Source organism: Solanum stenotomum, chromosome 4, assembly GCF_019186545.1.
Source record: "Solanum stenotomum isolate F172 chromosome 4, ASM1918654v1, whole genome shotgun sequence".
Classification (NCBI taxonomy): Eukaryota; Viridiplantae; Streptophyta; class Magnoliopsida; order Solanales; family Solanaceae; genus Solanum; species Solanum stenotomum.
The window spans coordinates 62745091-62766953 of NC_064285.1; the positions used below are offsets into that span (position 1 = coordinate 62745091).

At 32.6% G+C, this 21863-nt stretch overlaps 5 protein-coding genes and 1 non-coding gene across 8 annotated transcripts in view; 2 read left to right on the plus strand and 4 right to left on the minus strand.

The window, feature by feature from the left end:
- Positions 1-21863, minus strand: part of LOC125862143 (uncharacterized) — a 339538-nt gene that overhangs the window by 260205 nt on the left and 57470 nt on the right. The window lies entirely within an intron of this gene.
- The window catches only part of LOC125862136 (chlorophyll a-b binding protein 5, chloroplastic), a 240617-nt gene that overhangs the window by 53107 nt on the left and 165647 nt on the right, over positions 1-21863 (minus strand). Inside the window, exon 1 of one of the 3 annotated variants that reach the window (XM_049542137.1) lies at positions 13146-13153. The exons of the other annotated variants lie outside the window; for them this stretch is intronic. The gene's annotated coding sequence lies outside the window, so the exon portion shown is untranslated. Of the gene's footprint in view, positions 1-13145; positions 13154-21863 lie in introns of those variants that run through there. 3 annotated transcript variants of the gene reach the window in all.
- Positions 627-3541, minus strand: LOC125862140 (thymidine kinase-like). Its single transcript, XM_049542143.1, has 4 exons — positions 3241-3541; positions 2366-2510; positions 1149-1270; positions 627-1044 (listed from the first exon to the last, which is right to left on the minus strand). The coding sequence occupies exons 1-4, from the start codon at positions 3411-3413 to the stop codon at positions 771-773; spliced, it is 714 nt and encodes a 237-aa protein (XP_049398100.1). The 5' UTR covers positions 3414-3541; the 3' UTR covers positions 627-770.
- On the plus strand, positions 6534-13249 carry LOC125862127 (heterogeneous nuclear ribonucleoprotein 1-like). The gene is made up of 4 exons (XM_049542126.1): positions 6534-7196; positions 7587-7812; positions 8117-9305; positions 12822-13249. Exons 2-4 carry the CDS (start codon positions 7591-7593, stop codon positions 12833-12835), a joined length of 1425 nt encoding a protein of 474 aa, XP_049398083.1. The 5' UTR covers positions 6534-7196; positions 7587-7590; the 3' UTR covers positions 12836-13249.
- TRNAL-CAG (transfer RNA leucine (anticodon CAG)) lies at positions 14139-14219 on the plus strand. The gene has a single exon. It is a non-coding gene; the product is annotated as a tRNA-Leu (tRNA).
- On the minus strand, positions 14869-15630 carry LOC125862156 (fasciclin-like arabinogalactan protein 7). The gene has a single exon (XM_049542162.1). The coding sequence runs from the start codon at positions 15628-15630 to the stop codon at positions 14875-14877; it is 756 nt and encodes a 251-aa protein (XP_049398119.1). The 3' UTR covers positions 14869-14874.

The window sequence follows — 21863 nt, forward strand, 5'->3', positions numbered from 1 at the left end:
TATACTAGTGTAGGGAAAATGAAAAAGTCATATTCCATTAGCTCCTAGGTAGTTCGGATTTTCTAAAAGATGTTGTCAGATCCTTCAAAAATGTGATATCCTCGGAGGATCCAACATGCACCTAACAAAATATCCTTTGGCAAATGGCCTGAAAACTGTTTTGCACCCATTGCCAGCCTAACCAAGTTATCCAGATATGCAATTTCTATAGGAATGGAACCAGAAAGTTTGTTGTCGCGGAGATTCAATGTTTGCAAGTTTCTCAACGGTTAGCATAAAGGTATAGATGTTTGGGCTAAGTTAATTCATCTATAGTTATTGGAATCGGACCAGAAAGATTGTTTGTGTGGAAGCTTCAAATGCTCGAATGACTTCATAAGAATAGAACAATTTTGCACTAAGCAAGTTACCTATTTTTGGGAGGGATATGGCCTGTTAACTGGTTTTTCTTAGACAAGCTTCAACAAGATTGGCGAGTTTTCCTGTTTCTACATGAATGGAACCATATAAGTGGTTGTCCGAGATGCAGAGGGTCTTGAGCTTAGTTAGTGAGCCAATTTGTGGTGAGAGTGTGCCTGAAATCTGGTTAGTCGACAAGTGAAGATAGACAAGAATAGTGAGTTTGCTTCACAAGTTGCAACAGACTAAATGAAACACTGAACGGCATTTTATATTGTACAGAGCAAATAACATCTTAACATTGATAATTGAAACAAACTGAACACATGGAAATATATATATATATATACACACACAAGCCAGAAGTGTTACTAAGCAACTAGTGGTTTCTCTGTAACTAATTCAACCTCCATTTGATGAGATTCGAGGACCTTTTTCACGGATACCATGATGGATTTTCCGTTGACATAGTGTTGTCGACAGACAGGCATGTACATATTAGCACCACCTATAAGCTCCTTCTGCATTTCATCGGTTTTTCTCAAGGTAAAAAATGCGCGTTTGCCACATAATTCACATCTTGCTGTTAACTTTGTAACTGTATCTGCAATTGGAATAATATCAAGGACTGAGCCAAATTTCCTCCTGTAACAAGCAAGCGCGAATTGTCATTAGAATAGTATTTGTGCTAATTATGACACTCCAAATATAATGATGGAAATAAATGAGTGGTTAAATTCAACAAATACCTCAAGTAATCACCGTCTAGGCCAGCAACAATTATAATCTTCCCATCAATATCAGCAGCATTGCAGCAGAAATCATAAAGGTCTTCGAAAAACTGAGCTTCATCAATGCCAATCACATCAACCTGCTAACGAATAGATTCAATGAGGAACAAAATCATAGCGAACCAGAAATGGACTGCAAAACAATGAAAAGAAAGAATTACATCTACATTATTAGTATCTTCATCGTAAGCTAGACAAGGTTGTTCTTTCATAACGTCAATAAATCTGATCCAAGAGATTCGCCTTGTCTATAAGCTCAACTCTTCCCCTTCCCACTGGATTTTTTTGTCTATGGCAAATCCTAACACTTGGTGACTCAAATGCACGACTTTACGGTTATAGGTGGAGAGTCCTCGCTACTAGGCTAAAGGACAAACAAACTACGACTAAAAGACTCGACATATCTAATATAAACCTTTAGTTTCTCCCCATCACATAAAAGAGTGAAGGGAAGGAAACCCCATACTCAAAGAATTTAATTTCTAAGTGATGTAAGAAAGTAGACCCTTTCTTTTTTACATCATGGATTTTCCAAATTGATCGACATGGTTGCAACCACAAAAGAATCTGATTACTCATACTCAGTCAAATACATTTTCAAGACTTAAAACGGAAAATAACACAAAGGGAGCCTTGGAACAATGCAAGTTACTATAGTTCATCCTTGCTTACGTATTACATACACTTTTCACAAATTTTATGAATGGAAAGTTGTCTACAAGTTCGAGCTGTGAAATCTTGCATCAGGGTAGGTTGCCTACATTACACCCCCTTTAGAGTGCATGCCTTCCTCATAACCTATGTAAACGCAAGATGCTTTGTGCACCGGATTGCCTTAAATTGAAAATAATACACTAGATCTTTTAGGAACACAAGTCTAGAATATCAAGAATATGTACTAAGTCTTAGTTCTTGATATGGAGGTCAAGGAATAGAGTAGAACATTAGTAGGTAGTTAAGTGTTATCGAGTCCCTTTATCAGTAACACTATTATTACTCTCCTACTATCATATTTTTCAATTTTAGTATTACATGTTATTTTCATTGTTTCAGTTATCGTATTATTTGCTTTTGCTACTTCTTTTTTTTCTTAATTGTTTCCGGCATTACTTCTTTGATACGGCATTTGCTTTACATACAGGTAAAAGCACAAGGAGAGAAGAAAAGGACTGCACCTTTTCATATGCATCTGGACCAAATCTATGTTTGAAAGATGATAGATCAGGCAATGACCAACATGGAAATTTCGTCCCATCGTGTGTCACCACTGCATCTACTGCACACCTCGTATCTTTGTTTGACTTGATCATCACCACATTTCTAGTTGAAGAATCCAAGTTATATCACAAAAACAAGTATGGAAAGCAATCATCCAAATTTAACATAGAAACTACTTCAACTTTTAACAGATCAACATTCAAAATGTCAAACGTCTACAACAACATCAATTGTCCTATAGAGATTGACACATTAAAATCTTAACATTCTACCATAGTAATACTACAACATAAAATTGGAACATAAAAAGCAAAAAGTTTCCTTTTTTAAAAAAAAGAAGGTATATACACTTAAACAGAATCAAACAGCTTAAAACTACTACTAGTACTATTACAACACTCCAATTCTAAACAAGTAACTGAAACCAGCTTTATGAACATTCACACCATGATTGTTGACTTGTTGTGTGACCGAGTTCATCTGAACCCAATATTTTCTAACGAAATCATATATCTTTATGTAAAAATATACTAAATTGCAACAAATAATAGCTCTAATCCCACAATTTTTTAAAAAACATAATAGGTTCAATACTTGAAATCTTAAACATTGAAATCATAGAGCTTAAATCCTGAATCCACCGCTAGCCTCACTGACACACCAACCCAAGTTACTCCATCTAAACTCATCCATAAAGAATGGATCTTTTTTATTTTTAAAACCACGAGATCTAAAAGTCTATCATTGTTTCTTAAACTACGTATCCAGTCAAACTACCGTACTTAAATTGGAACAAAGAGAATATCTTCTAAAGCGTATAAAAAATTGGTACCTGCCCAGTTTGGATTCAGAATTGACGCGGCGAAGAAGAGCAGTAGTTTTACCGGCAAACATAGGGCCAAAAATTACATGGATTTCGCCGGAAGGAAGATGATTATGACCTCTTTGATCTGATCCATTGGATACAGAAACTGTGTTTTTCAAGGATGAAGAACAAAACGACATGGCGAAGATTGGTTAACAAAAAATAAAGCTGAGATTGTAGATATGTGAAAGATGAAGATGAAGAATGGATTTCAAGTTTTTATATATAAAAGGGGTTTGGTTTTGAATTTTGAATTTTTGGAGGAAAGAGTCAAAAGGCATATGAATTTTTGTTTTTTTTTTAAAATTTGGAGGGAGAATTGATAATTATTCGACTTTTTTGATGGGGTCGTTTGGTTGGAGGGATTAGGCGATTTATTCGGGAAAAGAATTTGAGATTAAATTTATCTCATATTTGATGGAAAGTATTACTTAGTTAGCACTTAGGGCTCCTTTACTTAGGAAATAAGTTATTTTGGGATTAATCATTCCGAATTATTTATCTCATGACTGTTATCCACTTTCAATACAACTACAACATACCTAGTGAAATCTCACTAAGTGGAATATGGGGAGGATGGTGTGTACGAAGACCTTACCATTACCTTGTAGAGGTAAATATGTTGTTTATGAAAGACCCTCAACTCAATTGCATCAACTCAAGTGACGGAAGAAGAAAATATAGTAGTTAATAAGAAGAGCATTGTCATCCACTTTTAATGTGGGACAAAGATAAACACTATAATCCTAGAAATTTTGGGATAAGTTATTATGTAATTTTATCCAACCAAACATGTGATAAGCTCATCCTAAATTAAATTCGTAATCAATTGTTGGAAAATATATATTGAAGACACAATTTATATGAAGAAGAACACTAAGATGAAAGTTTGATAATATGAATAAAGAACACAAAATTGAAGGCTTGAAGCACATGTAAGACGCTTTCCTAAAACGATATTTGCTTTCTTTCCTCCACGAGATTACTATGGGATTATATGCAAATATTTTTAGTGAATATGACGAGCCTATGAATTTTTGCACTAAGCAAATAATGAAAAAAATCCTATTAGAAAGTAAGAACTTGAAGACTTGATCCTTTGGAGAGGAAAAGATTTATGTTGAGAATGTTGTAAAGAAATGTATTATCTAAAAAAGTCATTTGTGAATCTCCAGTAGTTGAATTTGAATAAAATTGTGGTAACCATAAAATGAAAAGACACATCCTTTCATTTAAAAGATACCAACTAAAAAAAATGAAAAGAGACACTCTTTCATTCAAAAGACACCTCTTCGTTGAAGAAAAAACTTATATTAATAATTTAATTTAAACAAAATTCCATCATTAGTTATTCCTGATCTGTCATACCGAATGAGCCCTTAGTATTTCACATAAGATCTTATTTTCCAATCTTTATTAGTATTTCTATTGTTTTGTTTGTCAGGTACTTCTTGTTAGTTTGTTATTATTTTTTCTTCATTCGTGCTTTGATTACTCCTTTTTGAGTTGAGGATTTATCAAACATTCTTTACACACCACAAAAATAAAGTTAAGGACTGAATATATTCTATTCTCTCCAAAACTATTTTGTGTGTTTAAATTAGGTATGTTATAGTTATTACATTTAAGCAAAGGTATTTGCTAGAATTGATATTAAATTCAAAATTATAATCTGCATAACTTATTTCATACCAAAGAAGCCATTTTTATTGTGGTTTCATGGTTATAATCATGTTATCTCCTAGTTTCAAACCAAATGATCCCTAAGGATAGTTTGGTGGATGACATTGGAATAATTAGTCATAAAATTATGAATAAAATAATATAGTGTTTAATTGATCACCATAAAAAGAAACTATGATATATTAATTAATTAATATTTTATCTAAATTTTGTATTTACTAGTTGTTTTATTATAGACAAGTCATGTATATTCATATGTTGATAAAATGAATAGCTTCAATCATTTGACATTCAAATCTAAATGTAATATTCTAATATTTAAATTAAAATGTGTATTTCTTGTATATTTGTAATGAAATGCCGCAAAGGTTGTTTTCACTAGGTCAAGGAATTTTATCTTGACTTTATTGGTCCCAATGACACATTTGATTAATGTTTAATAAATTTTTGTGATTGAAAATTATTACTTATACTTAAAATGCTATTTCAATAAGTTTTTCTACTTTTTTTAAAAAAAAATTTAATTGAGTTGTTTTTATTCTTCTATGTGTATTATTATTTGTTGGGTTATTTATTTTGTATCTTGCTAATTAGGTGTCATTTTTTTTTTCTCACCATCCTATTTTGATAACTTTTCTTTTGAGTCGAGGTTCTATCGAAAAACAATCCTTCTATCCTACAAAGATAAAATTTGTATACTCGTGCCCTCTTCAAATTCACTTATGGAATTACACTGCATTATTGTTATTGTTGTTCTTCTTTTTTATTTAACCATCTAGTTTTAGAACTCACGTCCAATCATCCACATTTCTTTATGGCATAATGCATAAGCATGTTCTCTAACTTGACATCTACGTCCCCTAACTTTGGGTATGCACAAGTAGAAACTTAAACTTGTATAAAATTGAACAAATAGACACATTTGTCTTACGTGGCTTCTTGCATGCCAATTTTGTGTCATATGTGGCATCCTTTATGTATTATGTCATGTAGAACGTGTGTGTCTACTTGTTCAATTTTATACAAATTTAAGTGTCTACATCTTAAGTTTTAAGACATAGATGTCAGCCAAAACCAAGTTAAATGTCATATTTATGTATTATGTTTTTCTTTAGCAAAAATAAAAAAAAACAAAGATATCCCATTGGTAAGAAAATCGTCTGCATCATATGTTAACATCAAATCAATGATTGCATGACATATATTTGAATATAAACAATTATCACTTAATTTTGGTCAATTAATGTATATTTTTGTTCATTAAATTAATAAACTACAATAAATTAAATTAATTTGATATAAACATCTGATACAAATACGTATTTATCATAGTCCATAATTCATCCATCCATCTACCTTTCTTGATGGTGAAGTAACTAATTTCAAATTGAGGTTGAAATAATACACACAAAATCTCAATTATAAATTATTTGCAAATTGAACTTAGCTCAAAGTTTTTATTACATTAAAAATAATAATATTTTTTTCCCTTTATTAGATTTGGTCCATTTTTCTTTTTGGTCCACAATGAAAAGTTTCTTTTATTATTCACAACCCCTTCATCAATCAAAACATCACAAACCAAAACCAAGAAAAACTTCAAAACTCAAAACAAATTCTCTTCTCTCATTTTCCTTCTACATTACATCAAATTTTCTCACAAAAAGTATATATATAAGGAAGGAGATTGGAGGACAAGCAAAACCAAATCCTTTAGATCAAATCACACCAAAATTCTCTCTCATTACCACTTATATTCTCCTTTCTTCTTGTTCTTAGCAAAAAAAAGATTGAAAAAAATTAAACTAAAAAAAGAAAAAAATTTAATTTAATCATCAAAATCAAAACTTTTTAAAAGGGTTGAATCAATCTGTTATTGTTATCATAGTGTGTACAAAATCTTGAAGGAAAAAAATAAAATCTTGAAAAAAGAACAGTGGGAACAGAAAAGTAAAGAGGGCTAATATAGAGGAGGAAGAACATCGCCCTCGGTTCTAGTTACTGTGCCTCCTCTGTAGATCTTGATTTGGGTGATTTCTCATATGGGTATTGTTGAAAATATAGATTCTTGATTTGGGTATTTGTTAGTTTTTTTTTTTTATGAAAAAAGTTTTGATGAAATCATTTTTCATTGTTGGATTGTTTTGATCCGTTTAGTTTGATTGAATCTGATAATTATTGGATCAGTTTCAGATTGTTGTGTGTCTCTGAAGCTCTTCATTGTACTTCACAGTAAAAAGGTATGTTCTTTACTGTTTTGGCTGTTGTTTCCTTAATCTGTATATCATTTTTGTTAAGTAATGGATGTGGAATTTAATGTTGTATTTTGGATTTACTTTGAGGTGTCTCATTTTCTGCAAAATGGGTTGTTCTTATGATGATGTAGTAAGAATGCTTTGTCATTTTATTTTTTTTTTGAGCTGAGGTCCTTCTGAGGTAGGGGTGAGGTGTGCGTGCACACTAACCTCCACAGACCCGACTGGTGGTTATGTTGTTGTTGTTGGGTTGTTCTACGAACAAATGGTATTTGGTTTTAAAATCTTTAATTTTTTTTTGGGCTTGAAGTTGCATACTGTTGAATGGAAAGTTTGGAAATGAGTATTTCATGACTATTGATTTTGGTATTGTAGGAAAATGCAAGTTGATCTTGGTAAGTTATTCGTTGGTGGGATTTCATGGGACACAGACGATGAGCGTCTAAAGGAGTATTTTAGTACTTATGGGGAGGTTGTAGAAGCTGTAATTATGAAGGATAGGACTACTGGCCGTGCTCGTGGTTTCGGTTTTGTGGTCTTTGCTGATCCTGCTGCTGCTGAGAGGGTAGTTAAGGAGAAACACAACATTGATGGCAGGATGGTAAGATCTTTAAGTTTGCTAAATTCTTCACAATTTGGTTTTATTTTATTAGAACACAGCTTAGCATGACAGTGTTACGAAGATATAACCAAAATGATGTAATATTTAACCAAATGCTCTGGGCCTTCATGGTATCGTTGATGTTCTCAAGCAATGCTGATTGTTAATCTTACTTTTATAGCATTTTGTCATCAAACTTTTCTGGTCTTCTACTTTGATCTGAGCTTTGAGTGCCAGAAGTTCACAACTTTAGATCTATAGTTACTTCATTTACCCGAGATTCCTTACAATCCTCATTTTACAGGTAGAAGCAAAGAGGGCAGTTCCACGGGATGACCAGAGCACGACAAGTAGAAGCAGTCCTAGTATTCATGGCTCTCCTAGTCCTGGTCCAGGACGTACAAGAAAGATTTTCGTTGGTGGTTTAGCATCCACTGTCACTGAGACTGCCTTTAAGCAGTATTTTGAGCAATTTGGAACAATCACAGATGCAGTAGTTATGTATGATCATAACACTCAAAGGCCTAGAGGATTTGGATTCATCACTTATGATTCAGAGGATGCAGTGGATAAAGTCTTGCTCAAGTCTTACCATGAGCTGAATGATAAAATGGTTGAGGTCAAGCGTGCTGTCCCCAAAGAGTTATCCCCAGGTCCTAGCCAAAGCCCACTTGGTCGGTACAGCTATGGATTAAATAGGATGAATAATTTCCTTGATGGGTATGCACAGGGATACTCTCCAAATACAGTTGGAGGATATGGAGTCGGTATGGATGGTAGATTTAGCCCCATCACTGGGGGTAGGAGTGTCTTTACTCCATTTGGTTCTGGTTATGGTATGGGTCTTAACTTTGAACCAGGCCTGAGCCCAGGATATGGGGGTAGTGCAAATGTTAACAGTAGTTTAAGCTATGGTCGGGGACTGAATCCATATTATAGCTCAAGCAGACTTGGTGGTGGCATTGGGTTTGACGGAGGAAGTGGAGGAGGAAACACTTCTTTCTTGAACTCAGCAAATCGCAATTTATGGGGTGATGGAGGACTGCACCATGGGACGAACTCGACAAGCTCTAGCAACTTTTTAGTATCTGGAAGTGGAAACATTGGAGGAGGAAACTTTAGCAACAGTGGAGTTTGGGGTTCATCAATTTCCTCTCAAGGCGGAGGAAATGTTTCTAGCAAAAATGGAAATCTTGAATATGTGAATGGTGACAGCATATATGGGTTGGCAGGAAGCCATGGCAGAAACGTCACAAAACGTGGAGCCGCTATGTCATCAGGATCCAGGGGTAGTTATGATGGGGGCGCTTTTGCTGATTTCTATGGTAGTGGTTTGGGATATGATGATCACACTTGGCGTCCTTCAAATTCTGAGCAGGATACAACCGGTTCTCTTGGTTATGGACTAGGCAATGGACCTTCTGACATGTCACCTCAAAATTCTTCAGGTTATGTTGGTAGTTATGGAGTTGGCAACAGACAACCAAACAGAGGTACGCTTCTCATGGTTAAACTGTTGTCTTGTGTTATTCTTATCATCTTGAACAAGTATAACTCTCATATGATCATATGATTTAAGCTCCTAGCTATCTGCATCAACGTTAAGTTCTTTGCGTAGAGTAAGATTGTGCTTAAACTTCACCTTTAGTCTCTTTACTTTCCATAGACGGAAGAGAGCGTACGTTACTGTCAAGTTATCCCATCATCTCTTTGGCAATTTCCATTTATTTGGCTAAATTTTATTGATTGTTGGTTGTACCCTTATTGTTTTAGAATTCTAGCTATTCTCGTCTTTCTCAATGCATATCTGGCAGCCAAAGTTACTAATTTTAGGACTTGGTGTTTATAAAATTGGGTTCTCAACACGGTTAACTTTAACACTGTTTATTTGATAATTTGGTTTTTTACTTCTTTCCTGGAACTTAAGACTATGGTTCTTTATCTGTCCTAATTCTAATTGCTAGATGAGTATAATCTCCACGTGCGTCAAAAGATAGGGGTTTTTTTGGATCAGAATATTAGTGAATACTCTATTCTTTGGGTTGAGTTGTATGTAGTCATTGATGTTCTGGAAGTGATGCTTATGGTCTAAAGTATTTATTTTGATAGTTTACTTTATCCAGTTAACTGTTCCTACAAAAAGAGGGCCAAATAATTAATGTACATTACTATCTATACAAATGATATAGCATGTGGGATCGAAGACCTAAAAAGATAATTTATTTTGTTGAGCATGGTAAAATAGAGTCCAAAAACTTGAAAACAATTTGTGCTATTTACATGGAATATGAAATATTGATAAACTATTTTTTTCATGGGAAAAAATAGAGGAATGTTTTTTGAACTTGTTTTGGTTTGATCATAATATGTTGTTGTTGTTGTTGTTGTTGTTGGTTTGATCATAATATCTTATATTTCATTTAAGTTTGTTTAATTAAGAAACTTCGCCATGATTTTGTATACGTTCTCTAACTCCGACGGGTCAGAAGTCCTTGATATCTGTTGCACCAACTGTTGTTGGAGTAGGGACTATAATTGATGACTTAAAAACAGCCCTCACATTACCGTATAGATAGAGTTGATTCATGCATTCCATAACATCTCTTCTCTCTGTTTCAATTGAAAAAATGCAATAACTGAAACTTAACCATAAGCTTGTTGGGGTCTGCTACATGAATTCTCACTATCTATTTTGCTCCATTTAGATGTGTCTCACTCCAATTTTCAATATATTAGGTTCTTTAACCCTAAGGGGTCGTTTGGTTTGAAAATGAGTTATGATGGGATAAGTTATGTTGGGATAAGTTATGTTGGGATTAGTTATGATGGGATAAGTTGTGTTGGGATTATTTTTTATTGAGTGTTTGGTTTGTTGTATTCAAAATAATAAATTTTAAGAACAATTTATTTGTTTACAAAAATGCCCTTCATTAATGTAAAAAGTGATATAACAAAAGGGTTGAAAGAGACATTTTTGTCATTTACCTATTTTATCCCGGGATAAGTTATCCCGGGATTACTATACCACCCAAGGAGAGGGATAACTTATCCCGGTACTAATTATTAATCCCGGGATAAGTTATCCCGAACTTGCCAACCAAACAACAAAATAAGCGGTACTATAATTTAATCCCGGGACTATTTGTTATTATACCTCACACCAAACGAGCCCTAAAAGTTCTCTTCATTGTCTACTGGCATACAATTTCTTCAACAAGAAAAGAACTCGTGGCAGATATTGGAGTAATGGTAGCGTACCAGTTAGAGTGGGTCTTCATCTCAACTAGTTGTATCGCCTATATGGATCATATTCTACTTTTTGCCAAGTCTGCATGAACTCCAAGAGATTTTAGGTCTTTCAACACTTCTTTGTCATTTTAGGTGTACTTTGTCCCTTTTAAACACTTTTAACGATCATGGTTTCACACTTACAAACCATGATGGAGGTCTACATTAGAACATGACTATACCATTTTAAACAACCTTCTCTTATTTTAATCTTGTATGATTGCACATCTAACCTATCTCTTGCATTTCTGCGACACCCATATTGTGGATATGTTGGATTTAGAGGTCCAATATTTACTCACCATTGATAGGTATCATTCTATTGCATAACACTCTGCTATTACTTCTCCATTTACCATTCTTTTTTAGTTTTTTATTATATCTTCATCTATCATGTGGTTCGCATGAAACATTGAGCCTAGGTATCTGAATTGTCCGCATTTAAGCACTGCAAACTAATCTCACTTCAATTCAACTCTTGTATGCTGGAGGATAACACATATTTCACTGTGACATCGTTTGGAACAATTTCTCACTTCTTGTTACATGTCCTTATATACCCTCTAAAGCTCATCCTCCTTGATGCTAACTTCTTGGAAATTGTTCCTGCTGTTGGAAATAAGGACTGTATCATTGGGAACTCCTAATCCACCTGCAACACCATTTATTCTTATAAACCCAGCCTCTCTTTAGAGCCTAATGAAGGCCAACCTGTCCACTAACTTCCCTGCCTGCTATGTGTAATCTTATTGATCAACACTTCTGCTTGGGAACCTTCAAGACAAATGATAGATGATCTCTACCTTTTGTTGCCGCTTTTACAACTGCTCTTTGAGACCAGTCCTTTGGGCCCCTTATATTTCATGTCAATGCTTTTTTATTGTAGATTGGGAGGTTGTCGCAATTATGGTTTGACATCTCTTTCTCTGATTCCATTAGCTCTCCCCACCCCTACCTTCATTTACTGAGGATATTAGATTGCCTTAGTTCCAACCGGTTCACTAAAAATCACATAAAATTGTAACCAAATTAGCCAGAGGCATAGAGAATCCTTTGGACCCTTTCATGCTTCTATTTCTGGCCTGACCCTTGATTTGGTTCTCACCTAGTTCTGCTCATACAGTGTAGCAAACATGTTTGGTAGGTTATGAGACCGAAAGGTGGTCCACTTTTATCTCACTGGACTTTCCGACCTTGAAAATGGTCGGGTAGCCTTCATGGTTTGTTGTCTCCTCCTCTACTGGTTGCAAGCACCGACTTTGAAAGAATCTTTGTGCTTTGAAATGAGACACCTTTTATTTATCAGAAAATCCTAGTTCATGTCTTAGTACTCTTTCGTAGATGAAATTGTTCTTTTGTGCTTATGCTATGGGAATTTTGACAAAGCTTTTCGAAGGACAACATTGAGCATGATTGTGATTTCTGAAATGTTCGAAAAACATATCATCTCGAGTTTGCTTACATAATTTTCATGCAGTCTTTGTCTACTGGGAACCTCAGTGCTCTTTTACGGCAACTTGACCAGGAAATATATTTGTGTGGCATGCGCTTCGACCAAATAGTTTTATCCGTGTACTCTTAGCTTGTTTTATTACACATGATATTTTCCTTAAATTTCCTTCCCATCCTCTCTTCTCTTAGATGTATGCACACTTGCAGTTCTTCGAGTTGTGATGTCAGATAATGCTATGTTTTAATCTAATGTTCTTCTATTGATGCAGGAATGGACGGCTAGGAGAAGTCTCGAACCAAGACTGTTATAGTAGGCGAGATTTTTTTCCGTCAAAGTTGAATCATGAATTTTGAATATTTCCACAAATTATATAAAGCTGGAGAAGTTATAAAAGAGTTGGACTTCCTTTTGTATGGCACTTGGAATGCCTGCCTTTTGAAGGTCTAGAGATAGAACTTTGCAAGACACTTTGTTTTAAAAGGATTTTTTTTTTTTTGAGTTATGTTTTAGAAATTTCCTCTTTTTTTTCCCCTTCAAGTGAGGTGTAAAATCAAATTGCAGTTGCAGCAATACATACAAAGGAAATAGACAGTTTTTTTTTTTGCACAAAATATTTATATTCCATGTTTTTGCTGTAAACGTTTTGAATGTTATGTAATGCTTTCTCTATTATTTGCTATGTCTTCTTTACTTCTGTATGTTCTTTTTCTTACTGCTCTGATATGCGATAGTTGAGCTTAGAGTCTTTTGGAAATGACCTTTCCACCTCTTTGAGGCAGGAGTAAGGTTTGCGTACATTCTACTTTTCGTTTGATTGTATGAGAGTTTGGTTTAGTATGAATTGTGAATATTGAATATATATTACTATATATTTAGACTGCTTTTCTTGGTATCTTTATATTAAAAGTTGAAGAAGTTGCATTAGGGAAGTTATTGTTCTTTTGAGTTTAAATTTTATATACTGAGAGCTTATGCTATATGTTTCCTTATTAGTATTATTATTTTTTTGCTAGTATTATCTTATTCTTATATTCTATGACTGTTTCATTTACTTTGACCATCTACACTATTCTGTTAGTATTTCTCTTTCTCTATTATTTTCATCTCTTCCTCTTCTTTCACCTCCTCTCGAGGCAAGGGTCTATTAGTAACAACCTTTTACTCTCTCAAGAATAGGGGTAAGTCTACATACACCTTATCATGTCCTGTGAAACTATATTGGATATGTTGTTGTGATTTATATTGAAAGCTTTTACGTCCTTGAGTACTTTTATCGGCTCTTGGGTTCATAATTGGTCCTATTGAATTAGTTGCATGGAGATGGAAACAAGAAATGATATATCAATTGCTATCATCCACTCATAAGTTGCAAGTGTGCTTTGAGTAAAGCATATTATTAGGTCATCTAATAGGTAATTGTAGTGCAAATGACTGTTTATAATAAATGTTGATTGATAAATTGAAAAATAAGATAGGTAACATGCCATCATAGGTTAAAAATGTTTTATCCTTTCATTGATTATTCTTAACATTTACCATTAGTTTTAGAATATAAATAATTAACTATCAATGAATAAAATCAAATGTCAAGATGGCCGAGTTGGTCTAAGGCGCCAGTTTCAGGTACTGGTCCGAAAGGGCATGGGTTCGAATCCCATTCTTGACAATTTTTTTTTTTTACGATTTTAGGTCTACCCCATCCCCTTTTAACACGTTCACTTACTATACTTCCACACCTACAAACCGATGTATCACTTTCACTTACTATACTTCCACACCTACAAACCGATGTATCACTTTCACTTGCTATACTTCCACACCTACAAACCGATGTATCACTTTCACTTACTATACTTCCACACCTACAAACCGATGTATTTGTGGGTCGACGAAAGACATGTACAAGTCTTTCAAAACACTTCTTTCCATGTGCTTTTAGGTCTACCCTGTCCCCCTTTTAACACTTTCACACCTACAACAAACCAATGCATTTGTATGTCGACGCAAGACATGTCCAAAACATTTCAAGCTATCTCACATAATTTTTTCTCAATGTATCTTTTACTTGCATCTTTTGACAAATATAGTCATGTTTTAATCTTGTACGAACGCATATTCATCTTAACATTCGCATATCTGCAACACTCATGTTATGAATACGAGTTCAAATCAAAGGAATAACAAGAATCAATTTGTATATAAATAGTAAATGTAACCAAATAACAAATCTCACTCCTCACATAACACAATCAAAAAAAAATGTAACAAAAAGAATACATTCTACATCAAAACCAATAAAAAAAACCAGATGCAAACATAAATTAAAACAACAAAAACATCAAGAATCCACCAACAATTGCCAAGAACAAGTGATTCAACATGCCCCAATTCATCATCCTATAAGAAGACGAACGCGATGAAGAATCAGGAGATGATGCTGCTACATTTTTGCCATGATCAGGACTATCAGCATCCGGGGCAATGTCAACTACTGGTGCTGGTGGTATATTAGTCCCGAAAATTGCTTCAGGAAGCAAAATTTTGTCTACCTGATAAACTGCAACCGGATAAGTAGCATGAACCGCGCTACTAACTTTAGTATTAGCCCATCCTGAGCTAAGATGAACGGTCCCGGACACATAAGTGAAGTTCAAAGAGTACAATTCTCCTCCAGCAAAAGTACTAACAGGGCTAATTTCACTGAGGTTCTTGAAATCAGCTAAACTATAGTAATGTGGCAATGCATGGAAAAGGCAAAGGGACTTGAATTGATCACCTGTGAGATTTGAAAGAGACGGTTTTTTGAGCTTAGAAAATGCTGAGTCTTTAGGTACAAACAATGTGATTCCTTCTTCTGTGTTGTTGGCTTGTTCTTGGAACGTATCGATGACTTTAGTGGACACGATGTAGTCGAGGAACGTGTTGAATGGGCCTGCAACCGAGAGTAGTTCGGTTAGGTTTGTGTATTCAGGAGCTGGTGATGGTGCTGGTGATTGAATTGGTGATCCAATAGTTTGTCCATTTACTGAAGTTGAAAGGGCTAACAGCAGACTAATGACAACAATACAATAGTCCATTTTCTTGACCCTGGAAATTCAAACAGGGGAAAATACGAGTCAATTTCACGTATGGTCGTTGAACTTTAGTCAAAATGACGGTAGTGACAAAATTACTATTGCCACGTTAACAAAGGCGGATCCAGGTTTTAAGTTTATAGGTTCTGAAACACACCTTTTTCTGATTTATTGAGTTCTGGATAAACTATTTATACACATAATAATGTTAATTTCATACTACAAATATAGAATTTGAGCGAAAGCTATCAGTAACTTTTATTATGGTTCCCCCCTAGAATAAAGTAACTAAACTACTTAGATTCTTCTTTTGATCGATCAAAACCCCTTTCCTGCATGTAGCACTTTTTAAAAAAATATTTAATAGCTGGTTATACATAGTAGCAGGATCTAGATCCTGACATCCAATTATAACCTAAGTTGCTTAGACTGTCCAAAAATGTTGTCACACCTGTGTCTTATTCTTTAAAACTATGCTACTTTTAGAAAAAAATTCAACATCACCTGATGACGATTCTGAAGAGTCCGAGCAACATAACTTTAAACTCCTAGTAATCCCCCACCCCCACCCCCATCCCCATTTTATACACAATTTTTTTTAAAAAAGAAACAAACAGAAAATGACATGTAAGTATGATAATGAAAGAACTGACCTGAGACAGAGCAGCAAAGGTTTAGGGACAAAATTGTATGGAGATTGAAGATGCAAAGAGAGAGTGTGTATATATATATATATAAAGAGATAGGTTACATTTTTTACCAGTGAAAGTGGCAAATGGTGAAGGATAAATGTAGGAGTAGGTTCAATTTTTATTTTTTTTGGTTTCCGCCCGCTGTCCGATAAAGTTATTGTCATCTGGCCAAGAGGTAGTGGGTTCGAGTTGTGAGAACAACCTCTTGTAAGTCTGCATACAATAGACTGTTGTGGTCTAGCTCTTCCTCTGACCTCGCACATAGCAGGAGTTTAGTACATCAAACTGTTTTTTTTTTCTCTTTTTAACCTAATTGTCTTATACTTGCATTGGGATTTCGACTAATTCGACTCTGCGTCGCGTAAGGTTTAAGGAGAAAATAAGACTTTTTTCATCCCAATGCTTGAACTTGAAACATCTATTAAGCCAAAGAGATTTTATCCATTTCGCCACGAACTTTAGTAATAGGTTCACGCTTTTGTTTGAGACTATGATTCTTTATCAAATATGATTTCATTTCAAAGCTCAAATATAAAATCTCTGATTAAACACGAATACATATTTGATTATCTTCACACTATAACTTTTGGAGGTGGATTAGTTATAATTTGACCAACAAAAAAAAAGAGCATATAATGATGTTGTTGTTTTTAATTTTTTTTTTAAAAAGAAAAAATGAAAAAGAGAAGTTATGATTCTTAGCTGGAAACACCTGTTTTTGGTTTGGATCTCAAAACCATAGAAGGAAAGAAAAGTGGAAGCACTCTAGTCTATTTATATGTTATAATATAATTACAATGCTGGTAGTTTTCAAAAATATTTACTATAAAAGATAAAATGCGAAAAAAAATTAATTAGACAGATAATTTCTATTATATAGAAGAGCCATTGGAAGGACAACCAATGACATTTTAGTAATTTTAACAACATTTAAGGGCAAAATAATAATTATATAATTAATGGTCAAGATGAAAATCTAGAAGAATTCATACATGTCTTAACTTTTGCTATGGGCCCATAAGGATATTATTATAATTTTGTTAAAATGAAGAGTTTCTATTAGTTAACTTCTTACCAACAATAATAAATGCTAAGCTTGTTTTGACATGTTTTAGAAAGAAAATTTTGAACTAATTAAAATAAAATGTGTTTGAACAGTTAATATTTTGTTCCTAAAAGTAATTTAAAGGATTACTGTGTAAACATATTTTTAATATTATGTTATGTAATATGACCACTAAATTCGTATCTTGATTATAAAAATAGTCTTTAAAATGATGTATCAATATTTTTTAATTAGTTTGAAGAAAATATCAAATTTCGTGACTAAAAGAATGAACAATGTCTGACTATCAAGAAATTAATAATTTGATAATGTATTTACCGAAAGATTAAAAATATAAAATTTTCATTTCTATATAAGATATTTTTTTAATATCAAACCTGATAAACTATTTAAAAGTGTAAATTTGAAAAGGAAAAAGTTTAACATTCAAATTCTAAGGAATATTAAAATACAAACTAAAGAAATATGAGTAGTTAAAAAATAAAGAAGAACAACAAAAGAAAATGTCAATAGAAAAAGGACTTTGTTGAGAAATATAGAAGAAGAAAAAAAAAATTAGGGAAAAACAACTTGAAAAAGAGAACAAGTATATTTGTTATTTTGTGGGGGATAAGATTTAGAGTTTTTTTTTACGTCATGATATTAAGAGTGTAGTATCAAAAAAAATTATTAATGTAATTTAGAATATAACATTACGATAATTGTTATCGTATATAGAAATAAAGTTGCTTTCATGATTGTTTTTTGTTTTTATTGTTGTGGAGTTAGAAATAAATTGTGCTTTCAATATTTAGAATATAACATTACTATAATTGTTATTGTATATAGAATCATAGGCTAATTTAGAATTTTTTGAACATGGGTGCACCAAGTAAAATGTATTGAAGTGAGAATTGAACTTTAATCCTCAAGGTCAAAAGCTCAACATTTAACCACGTGGACCATTTAGACTTCTTGTAGTACGGGTGCAAGAATATAATATTATACAAAATCTTAAAAAATATATATATAAACTATCTAATTTTACGAAGAGACCACGGGTGCGAGTGCCCTATTTTTTGGCTGTAAATTCGCCACTGTATAGAATTAAAGTTGCTTTCATGATTGTTTTTATTGTTGTGAAGTTAGAAATCAATTTTTTATTTGTACTTTCAATATTAAAATAAATAGAAGTATTTCTATTTATCGGCGAAAAAAATAAAATGTATCACAAATTCATCGACAAAGCAAACTACAAACACAGTATATACTTAAGAATAGAGATCTGAAAGACTTTGAGTTGATGTTTACGAATTGATTGATCGATGATTAGTATTGTATCAGATGCAAAACTTATGATGCAAATATTACAAATCAAAGATAATAACATTGTGGAAAATAGATACCACTTACAAAAATATATGAAGATCGATGATTTTTTTAAAAGATATCAACATTTTATATATTCATCGAACACGAAATGTTTTAACTCATAATCTAACACAATTCTCTATTTCCTTGCTGCATAGAACTTTTTAGAATTCAACTTTTTCAATTTGGGTTGTAAACGACACATTTATGTCGTATGAACATTTGAAATAGAATATTAAGTAATATATTGAAGTTGTTTACTAAAGAAAAAAAAATAGTATAAATCTTGTATCTTTGGAGGCTAATTACATCCTATCTCGAAAGTTTCCTCAATTACAAAAATCTTGAATTTTTCATTGCTTTCGAATACATTCCTTGGTTGTCCGATACAATGTAACATGGGAGGAATGTATCCGAGAGGAGATAGGTATGTAACCGAAATGGGATAGATGTATCCGATAGGGAATAAGGATATATCCGAGAGGGAATTATGGTATCTTAAGTTGTGAATTTATGTAAATTTTCCAACAAAATATGTGAAATTATATTGATACGGGCCTTAAATTATCTAGTTTTAGTAAAAACGATAAGTTTGATATATACCAATGGTTATTATTTGTGAATTGCGATGAATAAGAATGTGACATCGATAGATTACCCAACTAATGCACTTAAATTTGAGGAAAATTCCTATGTATATAATGTGTATATAAATTGTGTTTATAATGTAATTACAATAAAGTACATACAAACTGAATTAAAAAACTACAGTAAAACCTCTTTAAATTAATATAGGTGGGACCATGAAATATTATTATTTTATAGAAGTATTGTTTAATCAATAAATTAATATTTATTAATTTACAGAGTATTTCGACATTGAAAAATTGTTCAGGGATGAAATCTCAAAAAAATTGAAAGAACCCACTTGTGAAAACGTCATTCATAAACTTGAGGTCATGATTAATGATCTCAGTTACCGTAATAAAATGGACATTAATAACCTATTGGATGAGTGAAAATGATACATGTTCAGAGGTCCAGAGCATAGAACAAATTGTGGATATCATTGGAAAAATAATGTTGATGATACAATACCTTTGGAACCAGTTACCGTAAGAAAACACTTGCATCTAGAATTTTTCACAATTTTATGGTGCAATTAAAAAAGACAATACCAAAACTTTTGGATGCAATATGAAAAGTTAGAGATGAGCTTCAATTAGATTTAAATTTTAACAAAAAACTGTTAAAACTATACATAATAGAATCATATTTCACAAAATTTTCTTAGATATATTTGTACTTTTAAAGTATTATTAATTTATAATATTAATGGGACCATATATTTATATAGGGGTCTTCTGAAAATATATTATCTTATTATCTTATCGAAATGAGTGAATTTTTCCATTGGCTCAAGTCGAGACCGAAGGAAATTATTATCTTAGAGAGATTATTAATTAATCGAGTATTAATTTAGTGAGTTTTTACTGTATATATAAATTTCTATTATATAGAAACATGAAGAGGAGGACGACCAAGGGTATACTGGTCATTTCACACTAATAAAAATACTTCACAGAGTTCTCGAAGCAACCATTTCTGTACTTGCTTCCACCGACAAATACAACTCAAACCTTTTTTTGCTTCCAAAGCTAATTTCTTGGCACGTTCACGTAAAGTTTTTTAGTTCTCTTGTCTTCTCAACAAGATCTTCCGAATTAGGGTAGGCTATTCTGAAAAATTTTACTATGGGAGAGGTATACCTTGTATTAGTTGTGTGAGGGTATTTTTTATTGCAATTATATTTTGATTTATGGGATCCATTTTTGATTTTTATCTTTCATGGTTTTTTTTTCTTGTCAGTATTTTTTTTTTTTTGAAAACCAATTCAATTACTCCTTCAATTTTATAATATAAATAAAAATATTTTTTTATGGTTAAATAATTACCTAAGATATTAATAGTCAAATTTAAATACGAATATAATTCGTATTCGTATCATAGGATTAAACCATTTTTCATTTATTGTATTTTAAAATTTTCATCTTCCTAATTCATTTCTACTTTTAGGATCCATTTAAACATAAAAATTATTTACTTTTTAAAAGTAATCTATTTTTAACTCAATTTTCACTTTTGAAATTGTATTAAGTACATTCAAACATGAACATCATTTCGAATATTTTTTACAAAAATCATCAAATTTTCTTTTTGCCAATTCCTAATATTGAGAGATATAATTTTGATAAAATTTCCAATTTAGAAGAAAGAAAAGAAGAAAAATGTTCGAAGTTGAAGAAGAATGATGTCCAGATTTTTATTTTTATTTTTGAATATGATGAGCTTAAAGAATAGTAAATCCCATAATTCACTTTATTTATATTATTTAGTATAATTTTATTAAGTCATGTCAATTTTAAACCATATTTTCTCTTTCTTCCTAATGTTTGGAGATTTAAAGTCAAAGAATGAGCCCACTATATCCAAGTGTCAAGGAATTAGTGGAGACTCACACGACTTTTTGTCAGTTGTGCCTCTACCATACTAAAATTTTTCATTCTCTTCAAAATTTTCAAGAAAACTTTTAGCTCTCGTTTTACAATTTAAGGTGTGAATCTCTCTCAATTTTTGCTCAAATCTGCTTATTTTCTTGAGGTAATTAACTTTTTGTATTTTTGGAATTTAACAATCAATTAATGTCATTAACATTTATTTACGATCCTACCTATTTTGGTTTGAGGACTGAAAAATTATGTAGGAGCATGAATTCCTGTAGTATATTAATTATTCTGTTGGGGTGTAGTGTTGGTCCTGGTAGTTTAGAACTTGGTTTTCAAGAGAACTGGTTGTGTGTGAAAATTTAAGGGGTGCCAGAAACTGTATCAGTATTGAACCCCCAATTTCAGAATGAAGTCATGAACTAGCTCAACCTTTCTATGCTTTGATGATACAACTTTTAATTAAATGAACAGTTATAACTTCACATAATATAAGGATGAGGAAATGGCTAATGGGTATTGCTTGTTGTGAAGTGGGAATTTGGAAGCTAAATACTTAACTTTCCTTTAATCTTTTCCCCTTTTAAGTGTTTACTTTTTAGGAATTAATGAAGCAGAAGTTGT